The sequence below is a fragment of the Bombus pyrosoma genome, linkage group LG15 (assembly GCF_014825855.1).
Source record: "Bombus pyrosoma isolate SC7728 linkage group LG15, ASM1482585v1, whole genome shotgun sequence".
In the NCBI taxonomy this organism is placed as follows: Eukaryota; Metazoa; Arthropoda; class Insecta; order Hymenoptera; family Apidae; genus Bombus; species Bombus pyrosoma.
In genome coordinates, this window is record NC_057784.1 from 3,354,158 (window position 1) to 3,370,729 (window position 16,572).

A 16,572-nucleotide genomic window follows, 5' to 3' on the forward strand; every position below is an offset into this window, starting at 1 on the left:
AAATTGTACGAATATAATGTTTGCAGTTAGGTGGGACCAAAAACGACTTTATATCTGTATGTGCATATCCAAGCAACGTGTAATTTAATTATGAATTAATTAATTATCCATTATTAATGGCTAGGTAAAGAAAAAAAGATCCATTGATAGCGATCAAGGACGATGACGAATCATTAACCAATAATTAGATTATTAAGTTTGTTTATTGATGCATTATTATACGATATAATTATTATTATTATTATTAACTTTATTGTCTTTATGATTATTATTATTTTATCATTATTATTATTATTATTATTTTATTTTATTTTATTTTATTTTATTACGATAATTATATAATGACGACGATAATATTATTATTATTATTATTATTATTATTATTATTATTTAAATGACGTTTTAAGACATGATTATTTAGATACCGAATAGAGCAGTACGTATCATTAATTATTATTAATTATTTTTAATTATTATTATTATTATGAGATATTTTGTTGTATTATTTTCAATAAAATCGATTGAAAATATTTAATTTCCACGGTTTTATTTTTCGTTCGCACTTCACCAGACGTTTTTACGTTTCTGCCGGTGATTTCCTCTTTCTTTCAAATATCGCACACTTTCGAATCTGCATTTACACACGTGTACACGAAGCTCGATATACGTAAGTACACAATTCCATTATTTTCTGCTAAGATGAAGGAACAAATTTATTTAAGAGGATATCTGAATTGAAGGGGGGGAAAAAAAATAAGGAAAGAAAGATTCGAAATCACAGCTCCTCGCTTATTCCTACCGGTTTCTTCTTTCGTACTTCTGTCTGGTCGGTCGTTTCTTTATTTTCTTGTATATTTTTCATTTTTTGTTTTCATTCGATAGAAATTTAATTGGCTGCGTCTGTATACGATTTTCACTTCACAAAACCCCTCCGAGAGCACCTCCCTCTTAAGCTCCTTTCTCTTCTCTCTGTATCATCTCTCCTCTCTCCCTCTTACTCTCACGTATCTTCGGATGATTATCGAGACTCGGGAAGAACGGGGGAAGACGGAACGAACGATTGAAGCAGCACCATATCTAGCGTAGAGTTAAACAAAGAGAAACAATTTTGAACGGTAGCAAGGAGGACGAAAAAAGAAGGGAAACGCTAGAGACGAAGAGGTGAAAGGGATAATTGTAATCGATCGATATGAAGTTGTATAAGATGCGATCGAAAACGGCGAAAATTCGTGACAAAAAGAAAGATACGCAAGGAAAGAAAATGGAAGCTTTGTTAGGTTAGGAAGTTGCAGGAGGAACGCGTGGAAGCAAACATACAAAAGAAAAAAAAAAAAAAAAAAAAAAGAAAAGGAACAAATACGAACGAACATGAATAAAATACGGAAAACGACAACAAGAGTAACAGAAGAACCACAACCAATGTGAACAAAAATAAATGAAGAAGAAGAAAACAGAGAGAGAAACAAAAAGGAAAATAGTTGTAAAAGCCACACACATACGCGTACACACATACACACACAAATGTACTAAGTAAGTTCATACTGCGTATTGCCTTTCTGACTTCGGTGTGAAAATATATAAATAAAAAAAAAAAAATGTCAGTCGCGCCGGGACCCGGGGATTTTCGAGCGACCGAAATATAATATAATAAGTATTTAATCGTGTCCCTATGGGGCGCGTTATTGGTCGCGTTTTCCGTTTCCCTGGCTTCTCCGTTTTAGCTTTCCGTTTTCTTTCACGGGAAAATCGGACAGGGAGAAGGAACGAACGGGGGAAGAAACGTTCTTCTTTCTTTTTTTTTTTCTCTCGCCCACTTCACCTCGGTCTTCCCACCTTTCGATCTCTTTCTCGAGCGTTGGTCGTCGATCAAGCCGAGGCTATCCAATCCGAGAACTATCGAGCGAAACGGAAGCCGCGACAGGGCGCGCTCGAAAGAACAAAAGAAATCTTTTTTCACGGATCCGCTGAAAGATGTCCCAGGACGCCCAAGTCCCCGTGTCTCCGCCGGCTGTGTCTGTTTCATGTTTTTCAATATTTGTAATTTATCGATAAAATTATAAAAGGTATCGATAACAGTCTAAAGTGTGCGCTATACTCTACATAATATTATTATATATAAAGTATAAAAGTATACATTATATATATATATTATATATATATACATATATATTATATATGAGAAGTATAATATATATATATTATACACACATTGGGATTGGTGAGAATATACGGTTTTTTCGCTTTGGAGTGTTATTTTCTGAAAATATTGAACAAAATATGGAAAAAAAAATTAAAAAATAAAATCAATGAATAAAAAACGAACGAACCGTTCTACTCTGACTATTCTTTTATTACAATCTATCCCGATATCTTGCCGACAACCGCCTTCTAGATTCCATTCGATCTCAACGAGCATCGATCGCCCTGTGTCATCGAAGGTGTTCCGTGTCATCGTTTAAGAAGATTCGTCGGTAAACGAGAATAGAAATGTCGAACTTAAGAGCGAATCTAACGAAGGAAAATGGAGGTGCCCGATCAATTAAGGTCTCTAATCGGAACATTAATTTATATCTATACGTCAGATTTCGTTCACTGGTTAACGGAAACTTGATTTCAACGACGAATTCGCGAAATTCAAATTGCTTGTTAATTACAGCGAACCGAAACGGAGTCGATCGACGAATTCAATGTTTGCGGTGAGTTTGTCAAAAAGTTCATGCCAACGCTTCCACGTACGTTCAACAGCTTGTTTGACACATCGATCAGTATGGAAAACGACAAACCTCAAGAACTCATTAAGTTAGAATGCTATAAATCGAACGATATCGAGTTCAAGTATACGACATCTTTTCTTTTCCTACAGATTATTGGGAGATCTTCTTGGGATTGACGATTATGCCACCAACATGGCGTCCTTTTGGTTCTTGGATACATTGGTGCTTTACACGATACGATACAGAGAGAATCTCGATGAGTATTACATGAGTGTTTTGATCAGTTGGTTGGCTGGGGAAATTAGATTACTCCGAGGTAACAAATTCATCGAATAATTACAATGCCGTTCATAAGCATTGGGACATTTCCTAATTCTCTGCAAAACATGATAATTCGCTCAGATATTAGAAGAACGATTAATCGGTCAGAATTATGTATCAGTGGAGAGCGACAGAATCGAAATGGTCGGCGGGATCGTTTATAAAATTCATGAAACCAAAAGATAACGAACGTAATGAAACATTTAACAGTATAAATTATAAACAGCGAAATTGATCAGCGATGCAGAGAGAAAAACGTACACGAGAAGCTTAATCGTATTGTTTGCACCTAAAATATTGGAGAAACATTACGAGCTATTATTCCGAGCAACCTAATAACGCGCAACACGCAGATTCTTTGCGTCTCAGAGTTTAGAACGAAATAACAATATTCTAGATTTTTGAATTTCTCTTCTTTTCCAGAAGGATCCTAATACTTACGAAGAGGCATGTTCATAATGTACGTGTACGATATTTTCTACCATATGCTATTCTACTTACAAATCGTTCTACTTACAAAGATAGGAAACATACTCGGGAAGGATTTTTTAGAGAGTTGAAAAACATTTTCATCGCAGCAGCTAACAAAATACGTGAACAGAAACAAATGCCATATTGGGACGAAATCGTGGACGAACGCGAAGCAGGTGAAGAAACAGAAGAAAGACTGTCAACAGGAAATCAATCGATAAGAAGGTAGTTTAAACGATTTTGTCAATTTTTATTATATGCTTTAATAACAGATCGTACATTCGTGGCAAGTTTACGAGAACCTTCTTCTGAAGCTGACATCAAACTTTCGGGTACTATCGATCCAGTTTCCGTATTAGATATCGTGATTGAAGCCACTTACGATATGTAAGTTGTCCGTTTCATCATTGCACTACGGATATTTGTGCAAATTCATATTTTTATAAACATAATTAACAAAATAGGAAGTAAACTGAGATTTACTTCACTCACTAAACTATATAGCAACTATATTTTGAATATAATTTTATGCATTATGTGCATTCTACACATTCTTGGAAACGCATTCTCATAAATGCACAAATTATCCGCAGTCTATTTATTACCAAACAATAGGATGGTAATACGAGCAAATAAAAACAATTTTTGTTAACTAGGTACGCGAACGAGCTACGATACGCCCTCGTTTACGCGGTTTTCGTGGAACCAATTGAGATAGAGACTTACAATTTACCATTTACTTTCCGAACACCACGCCCAGTGAAACCGGCAGATCCTAAGATGATCCCTTTTAATATGCAATTGCAAAGAAGTTTGAAAAGAATCGAGACAATGGAGAAATCTAAAAAGGACAATAAAGCAGGTGAAGCTAGTATGAAACGAATCTTTCTTCTGCGATAGAACTCCATTTATTTGAACTCGTCGTAGAATAAATATTATTATTATTACGTTTATTTTTATCATTCTACCTATTATTATATGCAGTTTAGTTAATTAAAACGAATTTCGTTTCAGTAAATGGAGTTGTATCGTAGTTTAGAAAATACGCAGATAGAAAAAATTGATCATCTCTGTGTTACAGGCAAAAAACTTAAAACAAATTACGAAATACCCCCAACACCTCCGCCTTCTTTGGACGATGAAGTAACGTTGATGACCAATCGGTTATTTATTCTACCATTAATAGAAGCGAACGAATCATCGGAAATATTCGAGACGACTGATGCATAACATTAAATAACCGAACACGCAAATATTCGGAAAACATCCTCTTTATTTTTCCTTTGTAAAACTAGCCATTGGACGAAGTTACAATATCAGTTACGAGGACTGTACCCCATTCATAACACTTGAAATCTTTGATACATTCCGAACGTAAAGGGACGTCGAGTTTAACAAATTTTGAAGAACTCGAAAGTTTTTCCGGGGATTGCCCTAATTGTCCGTATTTGTTGCATCCACATCCCCAAAGCGTTCCATCATCTGTTGGAAAAGTAAATTTCTGCAATACATTTCTTTCTGAAATAACGATATCTTTTTCTTTTTTGTTTTCTTTCTTTAAATATACCCGTCATGCAAATGGTGAAAGTATTTCCACATTGAACTTTTTTCACAGAAACTTCTATAGTCTCGTCTTGGTCGTTTGTGAAATCTACTAACGTGGGTGTAGCAACTACTTTGCTCTCTTGCTTTGTCAACCCTAATTCTCCATTTGTGTTCCATCCCCACGTATATAAGTCACCCTATGGTTTAAAAATAACTATTGCCAACTATGTTCATCGATTTGGTTTGTTCTAGTAGTAGGAAAAATATTTATAAACTGCGAATGTTTATACAACTCTATATTATCATGAACGTAACTACATTAATAGAACTTAAATAGAAATTTGTTTCTCCTATTAAATATTATAATAAGTAATCTTACTTTAAATATATTATGTGTTTTTGCACATATATGGATTCTGTTTAATTTTTCAAGATTACATAAATATTCGCAGTTTAAATATTTATTTACTTGATCAGTTACTACGGCAGTATGCCAACCCGCGGCCGATATCTGCGTTACTTTAATGCCAGCTAAAGCGTCAACGATTCTTGGATTATCGCAGTCCTCTAAATCATTGTGTCCTAATTGGCCACGCCTATTTCGCACGAATCAGTCCACTTTACTTTGACTGTATTGATTTATGAAATAATACATGATCGAGTACATACGTTCCCATTCCCATTGAATAAATGTCACCATTCTCTGCTAACAAGATGGTGTGGTCAAATCCACCAGCAATGTCTATGAATCGAACCCTCTTTGGTATATCAATCAAAATAGGGACATTAAAAGCTCGACCTAAACCACGTTTTAGATGTGAGCATAAACTATACTATTTAAAATATTTAGAATCTAAAATATGGCAAAAATGGACTAACACCAATACCAAATAAACTGAATATTTGATTTGCTTTCTAGTTAATTTATTATATTATAATTTATATTCTCCATTTCGAAAAAGTTAATTCTTCCACTTCTGTATGATTAATATTAAGGCTGCATGATGAATATAATAGCTTATTGGAATAAATCAATGTTATAAATTTATATCGAGAAAAAGATTTGGTGTAGTTCACTTTTGCACTCGATGCTGCAAACGTTTACCTAAATTAGTAAGTACTACAGTGCATCCTCCTTGTATTATTTTAATAGGATACTCTTTTTCTGAATTGTCGCTTTCACCAATAAAATTGATTATCCTCTTCCAAGTATTCTCATAGATCTTATATAGCCATATTTCATTATCATTAGATAAAATTACTATATTATTCCTACCAGTTGCAGCTTGCTTGCAACTATAAAAATATGAATGTTGAGCTAAAACGTCTATATGTTTTTAATTATCTAAATCCAAGAATATACCTATCCAGTGACTTTTCTGGCAGTTGTATTAGTTGAATATTTGTATCTGTGTCTGTATCTTTATTATTTTCCTCAAGTTTTTTAGAAGTAGAAATGTATAGCTCGTTCCCTTTCCAAATGAGGAAGTAGCTCCAACCTACTTGAAAGTTGGTAATTCCAGGAAACGATACTTCAGTAAATGAATCTGTTATAAAACTAATATCTCCATCGTTACAGAACAATGTACTGGTATTAAAACCAGCATAATAAAATGGCATGTCTCTACAAAGCAAAATAAAGATTTTATACATAATGATATGAAAGTTTTATTTATTAAATCATTATTCAAGTAGAAGATAGGGTGACATAAAAATAGAGTTATATATTATGTATCTGCTAATTTATTTCTTTACATATCTAAATACCGTGAAAAACTATTGGTCAGGTGACGCAGATACCACCAGTTTCCTTAGATACGATAGAAACAACACAATAAATTCGAGGGACGATAACCAAACGCTTGACGTGTCGTGATCGACTATTGCCACGTTTTTTTTGTTCCAATTTAATAAACAACGGTGAAATATGGTAATAACCTGAAGACAATTGATTTTTAATGCACTCGCTACTTACTATGCACCTTTACGTACTATTTAAATGATATTTGTTTCCCACACAAGATAGACAAGATATACGAAACATAACCTAAAAATTGTAATCTTGAATTTAAACGTCACAGCTTTTATCCCAATGCGTTTCACTGAACGAAAATTCGCTATTTAACTCTATTTGTTGCTTATTTTATACTCCGCTCATATAAACAAACATACATTTGTAGAAAATTCTGAAATTTTTAACGACAGATTGACACACTTCCTTCGACTACACCAATGCCATTGCGAAGTGATTTCGTCTGCTGCATTAATAGGCGCGCGTTTTAAATTCAAAAATTTAAATATCATATAGATTTTTGCTTGAATAAAGTTAAAAAATGTTGTCATATTTTTGTGTATTTAATAACAGGGACTTTTATCGATCTTGAGAAAATTGCGTTCCAACCCAGACAAAGAATTACGGTTGCTTCTTCTGGGATTGGATAATGCTGGAAAAACAACGATTTTAAAATCCTTGGCCAGTGAAGATATTACACAGGTATTTCTTCTTGCAATTAATTTTTATTATATTTTGATTGTTTGCTATATTATGTTTCCGTTTCTTAAAGGTAACACCGACACAAGGCTTCAATATAAAGAGCGTCCAAAGCGAAGGATTCAAATTGAACGTTTGGGACATTGGAGGTGCTCGAAAAATTCGTCCTTATTGGCGAAATTACTTTGAAAATACGGATGTTTTAGTAAGTTATTTCAGTTATTCAAACACTGTCACAAAATATTTTAAAAACGATACATATGTTACCCCACTTAGCCAGATGTTATATCGAAATCATTGTATAGATGGTTTATTCGAATATGTAACTGATTTTTCTTCGATTTATTTCATTATTTAGCCATCGAAGGGAATAATTTTTTATTTTATTCGATGTTTTACGTTTGAACGAATGTTTTGTGAAATAGTATTTCGAATAATTTCTGATTCAATATTAAGTGTTTTGCATTCTCTTTTTTTCCGCAAAGATATATGTCGTGGACAGTGCGGACGTTAAGAGACTAGAAGAAACAGGTCAAGAGCTGTCAGAACTTTTATTAGAAGAGAAATTAAAAGCTGTTCCCTTATTGGTTTATGCAAATAAACAAGATCTGGGACAAGCTGTCACAGCAGCCGAAATCGCCGAAGGTCTTGGATTGCACAATATCAAGGATCGCGACTGGCAGATACAATCATGCATCGCGACCGAAGGAAAAGGAGTCAAGGTGCAAAAACTTTTTAACGCAGCAAGCTTAAATGTTGTGGACTGCATTTTATTAAAGTCGTAACGTGATTTCGTCATTTTCTAGGAGGGTCTTGAATGGGCATGCAAGAACATCAAGAGGAAGTAATGGTGGTAAAAGAATAGCAACAAACCGCAACGATTTACGATGTACCTCGTACATCCAACATAAGTTTTATTTGGCTTTTACCTAATATTTACAGAAGCTGTTGCAAACAACGCAAACGCATGAACACGATCGAATAGATCTAGTCATTCAACTTCCGGCCTTCATGGAAGGAGCTTTTGTAAGCTCAGAATTACGACGTCCCAAAGAATATATCTATATTATAATATGTACCTTCTCACACGTGCTCTTCTTATGAAATAGAATTCTTAGAGATTCCATTAAAGAAAGAAATGAATATAATAATGAATCAAAAAGAAGATGCATACAAATAATTATAAACTGGTGCTCTTATAATTGACCACTGTTGATTTCACGACACTTGACCGAAAGGTATTTAGCACCGTGGAAGTAAAAGAATCACACAATGTACATGAAAAAAGCGAATATTCCTCGCGTGAGATTCGAGATAAATAAAAAACTCGTAACATTAAAAATCTACTTATTCGACGACTCCTTTCTCAGCTGTGTTTCTATTTACACTAAAACGTTTTTGAACTTTTCCAGTGATTCAGCTTTCTCTTCCTTTATTCCCTAACGCTTGATAATCTTATATACTACGCATGGAATAACAGCCGTACGGTAATACGGGCTGTGTATTCGTGAAATTGACTTTAAAAATCGCGAATGTCTCTCACAAGGTACACTTAATTAGATATTAAAGTTCACTGTGAATGTTCTCTGTTTTAATTCGTATCTCCTCTTCATGGAAATCTGTGCAGTCAGCTGGATATTTTTGCTGAGAATTGAAGAAAATATATTAACATAGTTCTTGAGATGTAGAGAGAGAGAGAGAGAGAGAAATATGAGATACTTATTTTTTAAACTATGAAATCTTAGAATAGATTCGAATCAAAATATCTGACAATAATAATTTCAACAAACGACAGTGACTTGTCCTATAATAATAATAGATGATTAAATATTTGTTCGTTACCAATCATCATTATCTTGGATTGAAAATAATCAAACAAATTTTTCACAATCGTTAATTTTCGATAATAGCATTGATAGTAGATATTCTACCCTATCTCATATCTCTATTCTCTTCTGTATTGACTTTGTCAAGATATTTCACTTACAGTACACTTATCATGTTCCATGATGGCTCCATACAGGGCCCAGAAGTTAGTCCCTAATTTATAACTGACAGCCCAAGCAGCAGGAAAACTCGTCGCTTTCAATAAGGTACTTCTTAAACGAGGCTGCTCCGTATCTTGTTCGTTCCTTTCATTGATAGTGCACAGAATTTGACTGGCGCATTGCGGCATTTTAATTGCCCACTTGTACGCTCGATAAGACTGCAAATAGATTCTTAATTTAACACACGATTCTATAATAGAACAGATTCAATTATATATTCTGTTTCACTTGTTACCTGTAACATTGGATTAATAATGTCATTGTTGATCATATCACTGAGCTTGTTGCTGATTCCTCTGGCGTTCACTCGAGACATGATGAATCCTTTTTCGGAAGCCAGGGCGATCAACTCCTTAATGTACGACACAGCTGGCTTGATATACTGCGAACTGTCGATTTTCATCCCCAAGTACCGGTTTCCCACTGCGTTCACTAATCTGTCAAAATATAATTACGCTATGAAATGGAAATCGCAAAATAAGCGCCATTTTATTGATTTCTAATTGATTAACCATTCAGAAAGCTGCCAATTAAAATATTTTATATACTGTTCGTTCGTAACTGTTGCGACGATACATGGTCAAATATTTATTTATGTATTTATGTATTATTTATCTGTTTTATGTATAACATGTATTTCTTGTTTTAAAATCTACTACACGAGAAGTATATGTACATGTATTCTACTATCAATGGATAAATATCGATACACTAAGTTCACAGAAGGAAACTATTTCCAGAATTTGATTGCGCCGTTATTGCAATACATCGCCATTTTAAAAAAAGCAAAGAGATTAAACTTTAACTATAGCATGGTAGAACAATGGCGATAGTACCTAGAAAGACTTTCCGCCGGCCTCATCGAATCGAACATGGCCGATTTTGGGAATCCCTGAGACTTCAAGAAACTATTTCCCACGAACTGAACAGTATTCAAGTAGCGCTGTTGAATTTGCGGATCAGAGATATGGGAAATCCACTCTCCGATATAATTCGTCAGCGATCGTATCCATCTGCGACGCAGGCCTGGGTTCTCGAAACTTTCCAGCAATTTTTCGTACTGAATACGTCCCTCGGAGTCTGACATTTGGCCGACAAATTGCGCCAGGCCACTTTTCTTCCACAATGTTTGACCCAGTTCCGAGTTGCTGAAGTGGTCCCACATTACGTGCAAATTTTCAAGGATCGGTGGCATGTACCAAGAATGTCCAGAATGATCGTGTATCTTATTAGGTGCACTGTCAACTTCGTTGCTTCCGCCGCCAAGATTCGACAGCAGCATCGGTACCAGTCCCATTAATAACTCGGAATTGCCATTTTGACCCATCAACATGCTTCCCACGTTCACGATGTTTTCCAGATCGATTCCATGCTCTTGATTTGTTTCCACGCTCCTAGCTGTTCTTTTGGTACCTTTATCAGAGTTCATTACACCATCGAGAACCGAGCCAATCATGGAGAAATCGATTCCCTGGCTGTTTCCACTCCCGGAGAATAAACTTCCTATGCCAGATACGATTTGACCGATACCATCTAGGTTGGACTTTCCGTCGAACGCGTTGCTCACCTGTTCCATAGAATTGATAGACAATTATTACGATTTTTAACATATGAACATTTGCAAAACTAAAGATCCGTATAATTACTTGTTCGTATTTTAGAAATTTTGCTGTATGCAATTTTGTGCTATAAGCTAATTTTTTCACACATTCTACCTATGTCATGGATTTTTAAATTAATTTCCTACAATTTCGTGGCACATAAATTAGCAAACATCAAAGTGTTTGTAGTATATTGAAACGTATTTCTATGCATACTATATTATTTGTGGTATCTCTATCTGATACGAACGATAGAAATGCATGTTAAAATACTCTACGAGTGGAAACAACTATACGTCAAGTGCCGTCTTGCCTCTTTTCTGCCATCCGGTTGCAAGAACGCTCTTGCCAATCCTTGTAGACCATTAATATTGTCCTTATTCGAGAAGAAGGATTTGGCAGCCTCGAGAAACACGGTTGAAGCATCCTCCTCTTCGTGTTTTTCGCATTTCGCCGAAGCCAACAGAACCAACAGGATACACGTCCTCGGCAACCACATGTTTCCTTATTGTTTCTCTTCTGTCCGTCTTTTGTTTCTGCAAGAATATAGATTTGTTAACGAAGCGACAGATTAACATAACATGTCCCTCTTTCACATTTCTGGAATCTGATTCTCGGTCCTACAGCACGACGAAGATGGAAAAGTCGTTCACCTTCAACCGGATCTTGATCGTGGTCGAGTTATTTTAGGATGCCGCGCCTGTATCCAGGTCGTCGGCAGGATTTTAAGCGTGAGTAATACACCGGAAACGTTTCGGCTCGTGGACACTTGAATACCGTTGCACGTGGAATGCTATCTTACCAACGATCAGTTAAACGTCGTCCCTTATTCGATTGCCATGTCATAAGACATTCCTAGAATCTCCCAAAGTAGCGTTTCTTCTACTCCTATGTATGTATATGTCATGTTTTTAAGTGTATTAGGAAATTTACGGAAACCTAAGTTACTCCAAAAAGTCAGTAGAGAATTATCAGATTCTCCAAGAATTATCACGTGATTTGAAACAATAATATAATATAATGTTGTAAAAACAATCTCAACAATCTTCGTGATGTAAGAAAATTAATCTTCTCCTAGTCTACATCGGTTGCGTTTCTCGATTGCTTACGAATAGGAGGAGAGTCGCTATATGAGCCGCACAAAAATGACCCAACAATGGAAGTTGTTCTGTGAGAACTCGAACAGTAATCATGGACCGGCATCGAACAGCTATATGCACTTGGTTAATGAAATTGAGCGTTTAGAAAACGGAGTTGATCAATCTGGCTACTGACAGAATCATATCTAGTTCGTCATCGAGTTTCGCAAGATACTTAGTCCTTTAAGGCACGACTTGACTCCATTGCTCCCTTCACTTCATCGCGTTTGTATCTCTCCAGATATATTCCTTTCTCGAGTACTTTATTTATAAAATACGCGAAATGTACAAAAAGTAGAAAAATTATATTGAATATTCGGATCAAATATTTAAAAATTATCTACGTTCTAACAATATCTATCGAAATAAATCATCCATCTCGGATCATACAGACCCGGAGAGAACAGTAGATCAATGTCCGTCAGAAGTAAATAGCCGAAGGACGATCGTGATTGAAAAGGAACTGGTCAACAATCGAAGCGTTGTATTCTAACGCGCAATTTGAGTACCGTAAACCGCATGAAATTGACATTCTCCGGTTGGAGAAACGATTCGGGCTAACGGTACAGACTGTTACTCATCGTTCCTCCAACGCGCCGAACTCAACGCGTCAATCGAACCGACCGTCGATTGATTCACATTTCTCACATTCGGCGCCGAAATTGAAAACGGACTTCTTTGTTCCTTTAAACAAGTTTCTTCTCTGATTCACCGTGAAAAATCGAGCTTCGAACCTTAAAGAGAAAGACAATGGAGCATCAAGATGATCGAAGAACATTCTGAATCAGAGTGTAACGCGGTGAAATCGTCCAGGAAAGTGTTTCTTACAATTAGCCAGCGTGTTTCGCGTGAGGCGAGCTTATTTATCGATTTCGATCGTGAACACAGAAAGTGTAGAATGCAGATCGTTCTCGCGCGGACGAGAGGGAAAGCGAGGAGAACTCTCGGTTCGTGGTTAGTTTCCAAGGTCATCCGGACATCGACATCATTTCCAGGTTCGGGGAACCACGATCTCGCGATGTTCCAGCACATCGTGTTACGTGTCCTTTCTATTCCCTTCTCGTATTTTTCTTCTTCTCTGTTCAGTCTTCTCTGGTCGAATAAGCGTACCGAGCAAAGAGTCAACCGGATAACGGTACAATTCGTGTATTATTAATGATTTTGTTCAACAACGCGTACCGTTCTCGGATAGGTGACGCAGCTCTGTCAAGATGCAAACCAGCAGAAGACAAGAGGATAAGAATAAGCACTTATTAGGCATTCAAGCATCCATACATATAGATACGTATAGACGTAACCGGCATTTTACTGCGTAATTAAAAGAGCTTGTTAGACACGGTCAGAGCATTTTTCTATACCCGTTCAGTACAATTTGCCATCCCGTGCGATCCATTTAAACCACGTATCGTTTTCCGTGCCTCTGGCTTTCCAGGCGTGCAAATTTCCCGGCCCCGTTGTTATAAGCGTGACGCAGGTTTCATTTAAAGAAAAATATTTACGAGTTCAATCCTTTTGAAAATAAAGAATAATACGTTAAAACGTAGTTTGAAAAATGTAACTGAAATTATCCCATTATATCCATTATCCCAAGCCCATTCCATAGTTCCATAGTTCACATTCCTATTCCATATTCTATCCTTCATATTCCTTATCCCACATCCTATACCTCATAACTAGTATTCCTAACCGATATCTTTCATCTTACTTCCAAAACTTCACCTCTCCATTCCATATCAAATATTTCATATTCCCTATTTCCCCTTCTACATCCCATATCTTCTATCCTACTTTCCACAGCACATAACTCTATTCCCTATCTTATATCGAATATTCCCACGTATTTCGTTTCATTTTCCACATGTTGTCTCTCACATACTGTATCCAATGTTTCTTAAACCATATCTCATATCTCATATCTCCTCCTCTATGTTGCATAGCCTAAACTTTATTTCCTTTGCCCTACATTTCAAATAATACTACCAATTATCTGAAAGTCATTTCCTATTTCTTATTTCCTACAATATCGTAAGTAGTGTGGGATGGAGAACATTGGATGTAGCTTATTGGCATTGGATGGTGTATATGTAGGATTTAATGAACTGTAATTTTGGATAGGGTAATTTGTGCCTTCTGTATAGAATGGAGCAATGGTATAAAATAGGGATTATTGGATCGTATATATTAAATATGCGGCGGAGAATTTAATAATTAGGAAATGAAATAAAGAGTAAGAAATTTAGATATAGATATGGGACATGTACTTGGGAATGTGTAAGATATATGGGACATGTGCTGGGGAAAATTAGTAGTTTGTCTTGAAATGTAGGGAAAGAAATGTCTACATAGGATGTAGAACAGGGCATGCAGGAAATGCGCTATAAAATGATGATGGAAATATGAATTATGAAATGTAGAATGGTGATACGTGTTGTGGATATTAAGGTGAAAAATATTGGCTGCAAGTACCGGACATGTAACAAGAGAGGAAATGGAAAACATGAAATGTTAGATGTGGGATGAATATATGTGCTGTGAAACTAAGAACAACAGAAATTTTTTGGTATATCGTATATGAGATATAGAATCTGAGAATGGGATTATGAGATATGGGATATAGAATGGAAAGACGTAGCTTAGTAATACTAATAGGATATAGGATGTGATATAAGGTATATGAAACATGGAATGTGGGATGGTATTATGAACTGTACAAGAGGCTTGGGATAATGGATATGTTATGGTGGATATTAGATGTTGGATATAGGATATAGAATATGTGAATAGCGGTGGAAGTGGAATAGAAATCGTAGAATTTAATATACAATTTTTCAATGCACTTACCTTATTAGGTATGGAAAATGGAGTATCGGTTGTAGGATACTTGATAAGGATACATAACGTAAGATTTGAGGTGCAGGATATAGAAGATGGAATAAAATATAAGATTGGAGTAGGCAGATTTTTGCTTTACGAATTAAAGAAGCGCAACCTGATTATATAATGTGTTAATTCGCTATTATGTTATTGCCTCCATTATTTAAAAATAAACTTTATCTTAAAAGGCTTCGCAAACACTGAAACGAAAAAACAAATGGTTTATGCATGATGCATTTGCCATTTATGTAAATTCTGGTTGCTCAAAGTTATGTCACTGTTATGGATAGTTTATCGTGGATAGCGATAATTTGCTTGTTTTACAATATTTATAACATCGTTACGAAATTCTTTAAAATTTATGTCGAACGATTATTCGTTTCCTCGTACACGTTTCCTTGAAATAAACTTTTATTTTAAAAATAAATCGGTCACAACGTGTATTTGCCATCAATATTGTTTAAGAGTGCAACATGTTTCTGTTTTAATTAATCGACGAATTATGCAACTTTTCATTGTGTTTACGAGTCGACCGATAAACTATCATTTCGTATAATGAGAAACCTTGAATTTTCGATGGAAATAACGTACACAAGAAATTCAAAGCGATAAGAATCGTGCAACAAGTTCTACGAGGAAACGAAGCAAATAAAACGGTATTACAATCGAGTTACTTAATAGGTTATGAAAATTCGGAAAAGCGCAACAACGGTAGTTACGATCAACTAGAGCGTGTTCAATTATGTTTTCGATGGTTATGATCATTGAAGCTTGACACACCGCCATTCGTTACGCGTCGTAAATCTAAGCACATCGGATTAAAATGAAAACGCTTCGAATTCCATCAAAATTAATCTATGCATCTTCTCCTACGAATCTTCCAACTTCGGACTCACTTGAAATTCAGGCTTTTTTTCCTGATTTCTTGCTCTTGCATTCCAACGAAGAAACAAGTTTTGCACATTTAGATACATTTTGAACTCTTTTCACGAACAAAAATTGTTGAAAAACACACGAAAGTCGATGAACTTTCGAGTCGATTCCAAATATGTGGATTTACCTGGACACCAGCGATGCAGAGAAGAATTGCGTTGACGCCGGCAATGAGAGACTTCGCGAATAACCGAAGATTGTCCCGTTGATCTCCGTGCGCACCTGACACGACGAAGGTTGTGGCGTGACTGCCGTCGAAGGTAGCTCGACGAACGGTACTTACCTACCCGAGCAGGTAGGTACATTCAGCAGCGAGCGAGAAGTCGATAACACCGTGCATCGTTTCTAGTTCCTTGCCACCTTCTGTATCCTTGATGTATTCTCAAATATTCTCCGAAGGTTCTGTGTATACAGCTGTAAATACGAATTTGCATG

General features: G+C 35.8%; 4 protein-coding genes across 8 annotated transcripts; 2 read left to right on the forward strand and 2 right to left on the reverse strand.

The window, feature by feature from the left end:
* Window positions 1–1,491: 1,491 nt before the first annotated feature.
* Window positions 1,492–4,759, forward strand: LOC122575735. 2 transcript variants are annotated; one of them, XM_043745101.1, is made up of 7 exons: window positions 1,492–2,544; window positions 2,657–2,799; window positions 2,864–3,030; window positions 3,557–3,731; window positions 3,798–3,893; window positions 4,163–4,368; window positions 4,588–4,759. In XM_043745101.1, the coding sequence occupies exons 1-7, from the start codon at window positions 2,488–2,490 to the stop codon at window positions 4,734–4,736; spliced, it is 993 nt and encodes a 330-aa protein (XP_043601036.1). In that variant the 5' UTR covers window positions 1,492–2,487; the 3' UTR covers window positions 4,737–4,759. The 2 variants fall into 2 exon arrangements, with proteins under 2 accessions (XP_043601036.1, XP_043601035.1); XM_043745100.1 differs by having other exon boundaries at window positions 1,492–2,696.
* LOC122575734 (E3 ubiquitin-protein ligase HERC2) lies at window positions 4,760–7,311 on the reverse strand. Of its 4 annotated transcripts, none has more exons than XM_043745097.1 (7): window positions 7,027–7,311; window positions 6,415–6,675; window positions 6,157–6,347; window positions 5,721–5,850; window positions 5,521–5,647; window positions 5,074–5,248; window positions 4,760–4,988 (listed from the first exon to the last, which is right to left on the reverse strand). In XM_043745097.1, the coding sequence occupies exons 2-7, from the start codon at window positions 6,669–6,671 to the stop codon at window positions 4,798–4,800; spliced, it is 1,071 nt and encodes a 356-aa protein (XP_043601032.1). In that variant the 5' UTR covers window positions 6,672–6,675; window positions 7,027–7,311; the 3' UTR covers window positions 4,760–4,797. The 4 variants fall into 4 exon arrangements, with proteins under 4 accessions (XP_043601032.1, XP_043601031.1, XP_043601034.1 ...); XM_043745096.1 differs by having other exon boundaries at window positions 6,807–7,311; XM_043745099.1 differs by having other exon boundaries at window positions 7,224–7,292.
* Window positions 6,862–8,884, forward strand: LOC122575741 (ADP-ribosylation factor-like protein 3). Its single transcript, XM_043745111.1, has 5 exons — window positions 6,862–6,981; window positions 7,417–7,545; window positions 7,616–7,747; window positions 8,028–8,264; window positions 8,349–8,884. The coding sequence occupies exons 1-5, from the start codon at window positions 6,979–6,981 to the stop codon at window positions 8,388–8,390; spliced, it is 543 nt and encodes a 180-aa protein (XP_043601046.1). The 5' UTR covers window positions 6,862–6,978; the 3' UTR covers window positions 8,391–8,884.
* Window positions 8,424–16,503, reverse strand: LOC122575722. Its single transcript, XM_043745067.1, has 6 exons — window positions 16,265–16,503; window positions 11,505–11,727; window positions 10,427–11,157; window positions 9,826–10,027; window positions 9,530–9,748; window positions 8,424–9,186 (listed from the first exon to the last, which is right to left on the reverse strand). The coding sequence occupies exons 2-6, from the start codon at window positions 11,688–11,690 to the stop codon at window positions 9,106–9,108; spliced, it is 1,419 nt and encodes a 472-aa protein (XP_043601002.1). The 5' UTR covers window positions 11,691–11,727; window positions 16,265–16,503; the 3' UTR covers window positions 8,424–9,105.
* Between the last annotated feature and the right edge of the window lie 69 nt (window positions 16,504–16,572).

What these genes read in the sequence shown, in the direction of transcription:
- LOC122575735 (XM_043745100.1), top strand. Translation starts at nt 2,488, where the DNA reads ATGTCGAACTTAAGAGCGAATCTAACGAAGGAAAATGGAGGTGCCCGA. An exon ending in CGACGAATTCAATGTTTGCG is followed by an intron (nt 2,697 to 2,863) that starts GTGAGTTTGTCA and finishes CTTTTCCTACAG; the next exon opens with ATTATTGGGAGATCTTCTTG. An exon ending in ATTGAAGCCACTTACGATAT is followed by an intron (nt 3,894 to 4,162) that starts GTAAGTTGTCCG and finishes TTTGTTAACTAG; the next exon opens with GTACGCGAACGAGCTACGAT.
- LOC122575734 (XM_043745097.1), bottom strand. Translation starts at nt 6,671, where the DNA reads ATGCCATTTTATTATGCTGGTTTTAATACCAGTACATTGTTCTGTAAC. An exon ending in TATTCAATGGGAATGGGAAC is followed by an intron (nt 5,648 to 5,720) that starts GTATGTACTCGA and finishes CGTGCGAAATAG; the next exon opens with GCGTGGCCAATTAGGACACA. An exon ending in TTTCACCATTTGCATGACGG is followed by an intron (nt 4,989 to 5,073) that starts GTATATTTAAAG and finishes CTTTTCCAACAG; the next exon opens with ATGATGGAACGCTTTGGGGA.
- LOC122575741 (XM_043745111.1), top strand. An exon ending in CCAGTGAAGATATTACACAG is followed by an intron (nt 7,546 to 7,615) that starts GTATTTCTTCTT and finishes CGTTTCTTAAAG; the next exon opens with GTAACACCGACACAAGGCTT. An exon ending in CCGAAGGAAAAGGAGTCAAG is followed by an intron (nt 8,265 to 8,348) that starts GTGCAAAAACTT and finishes GTCATTTTCTAG; the next exon opens with GAGGGTCTTGAATGGGCATG.
- LOC122575722 (XM_043745067.1), bottom strand. Translation starts at nt 11,690, where the DNA reads ATGTGGTTGCCGAGGACGTGTATCCTGTTGGTTCTGTTGGCTTCGGCG. An exon ending in AACCGGATGGCAGAAAAGAG is followed by an intron (nt 11,158 to 11,504) that starts GCAAGACGGCAC and finishes TCTATGGAACAG; the next exon opens with GTGAGCAACGCGTTCGACGG. An exon ending in TTATTAATCCAATGTTACAG is followed by an intron (nt 9,749 to 9,825) that starts GTAACAAGTGAA and finishes ATCTATTTGCAG; the next exon opens with TCTTATCGAGCGTACAAGTG.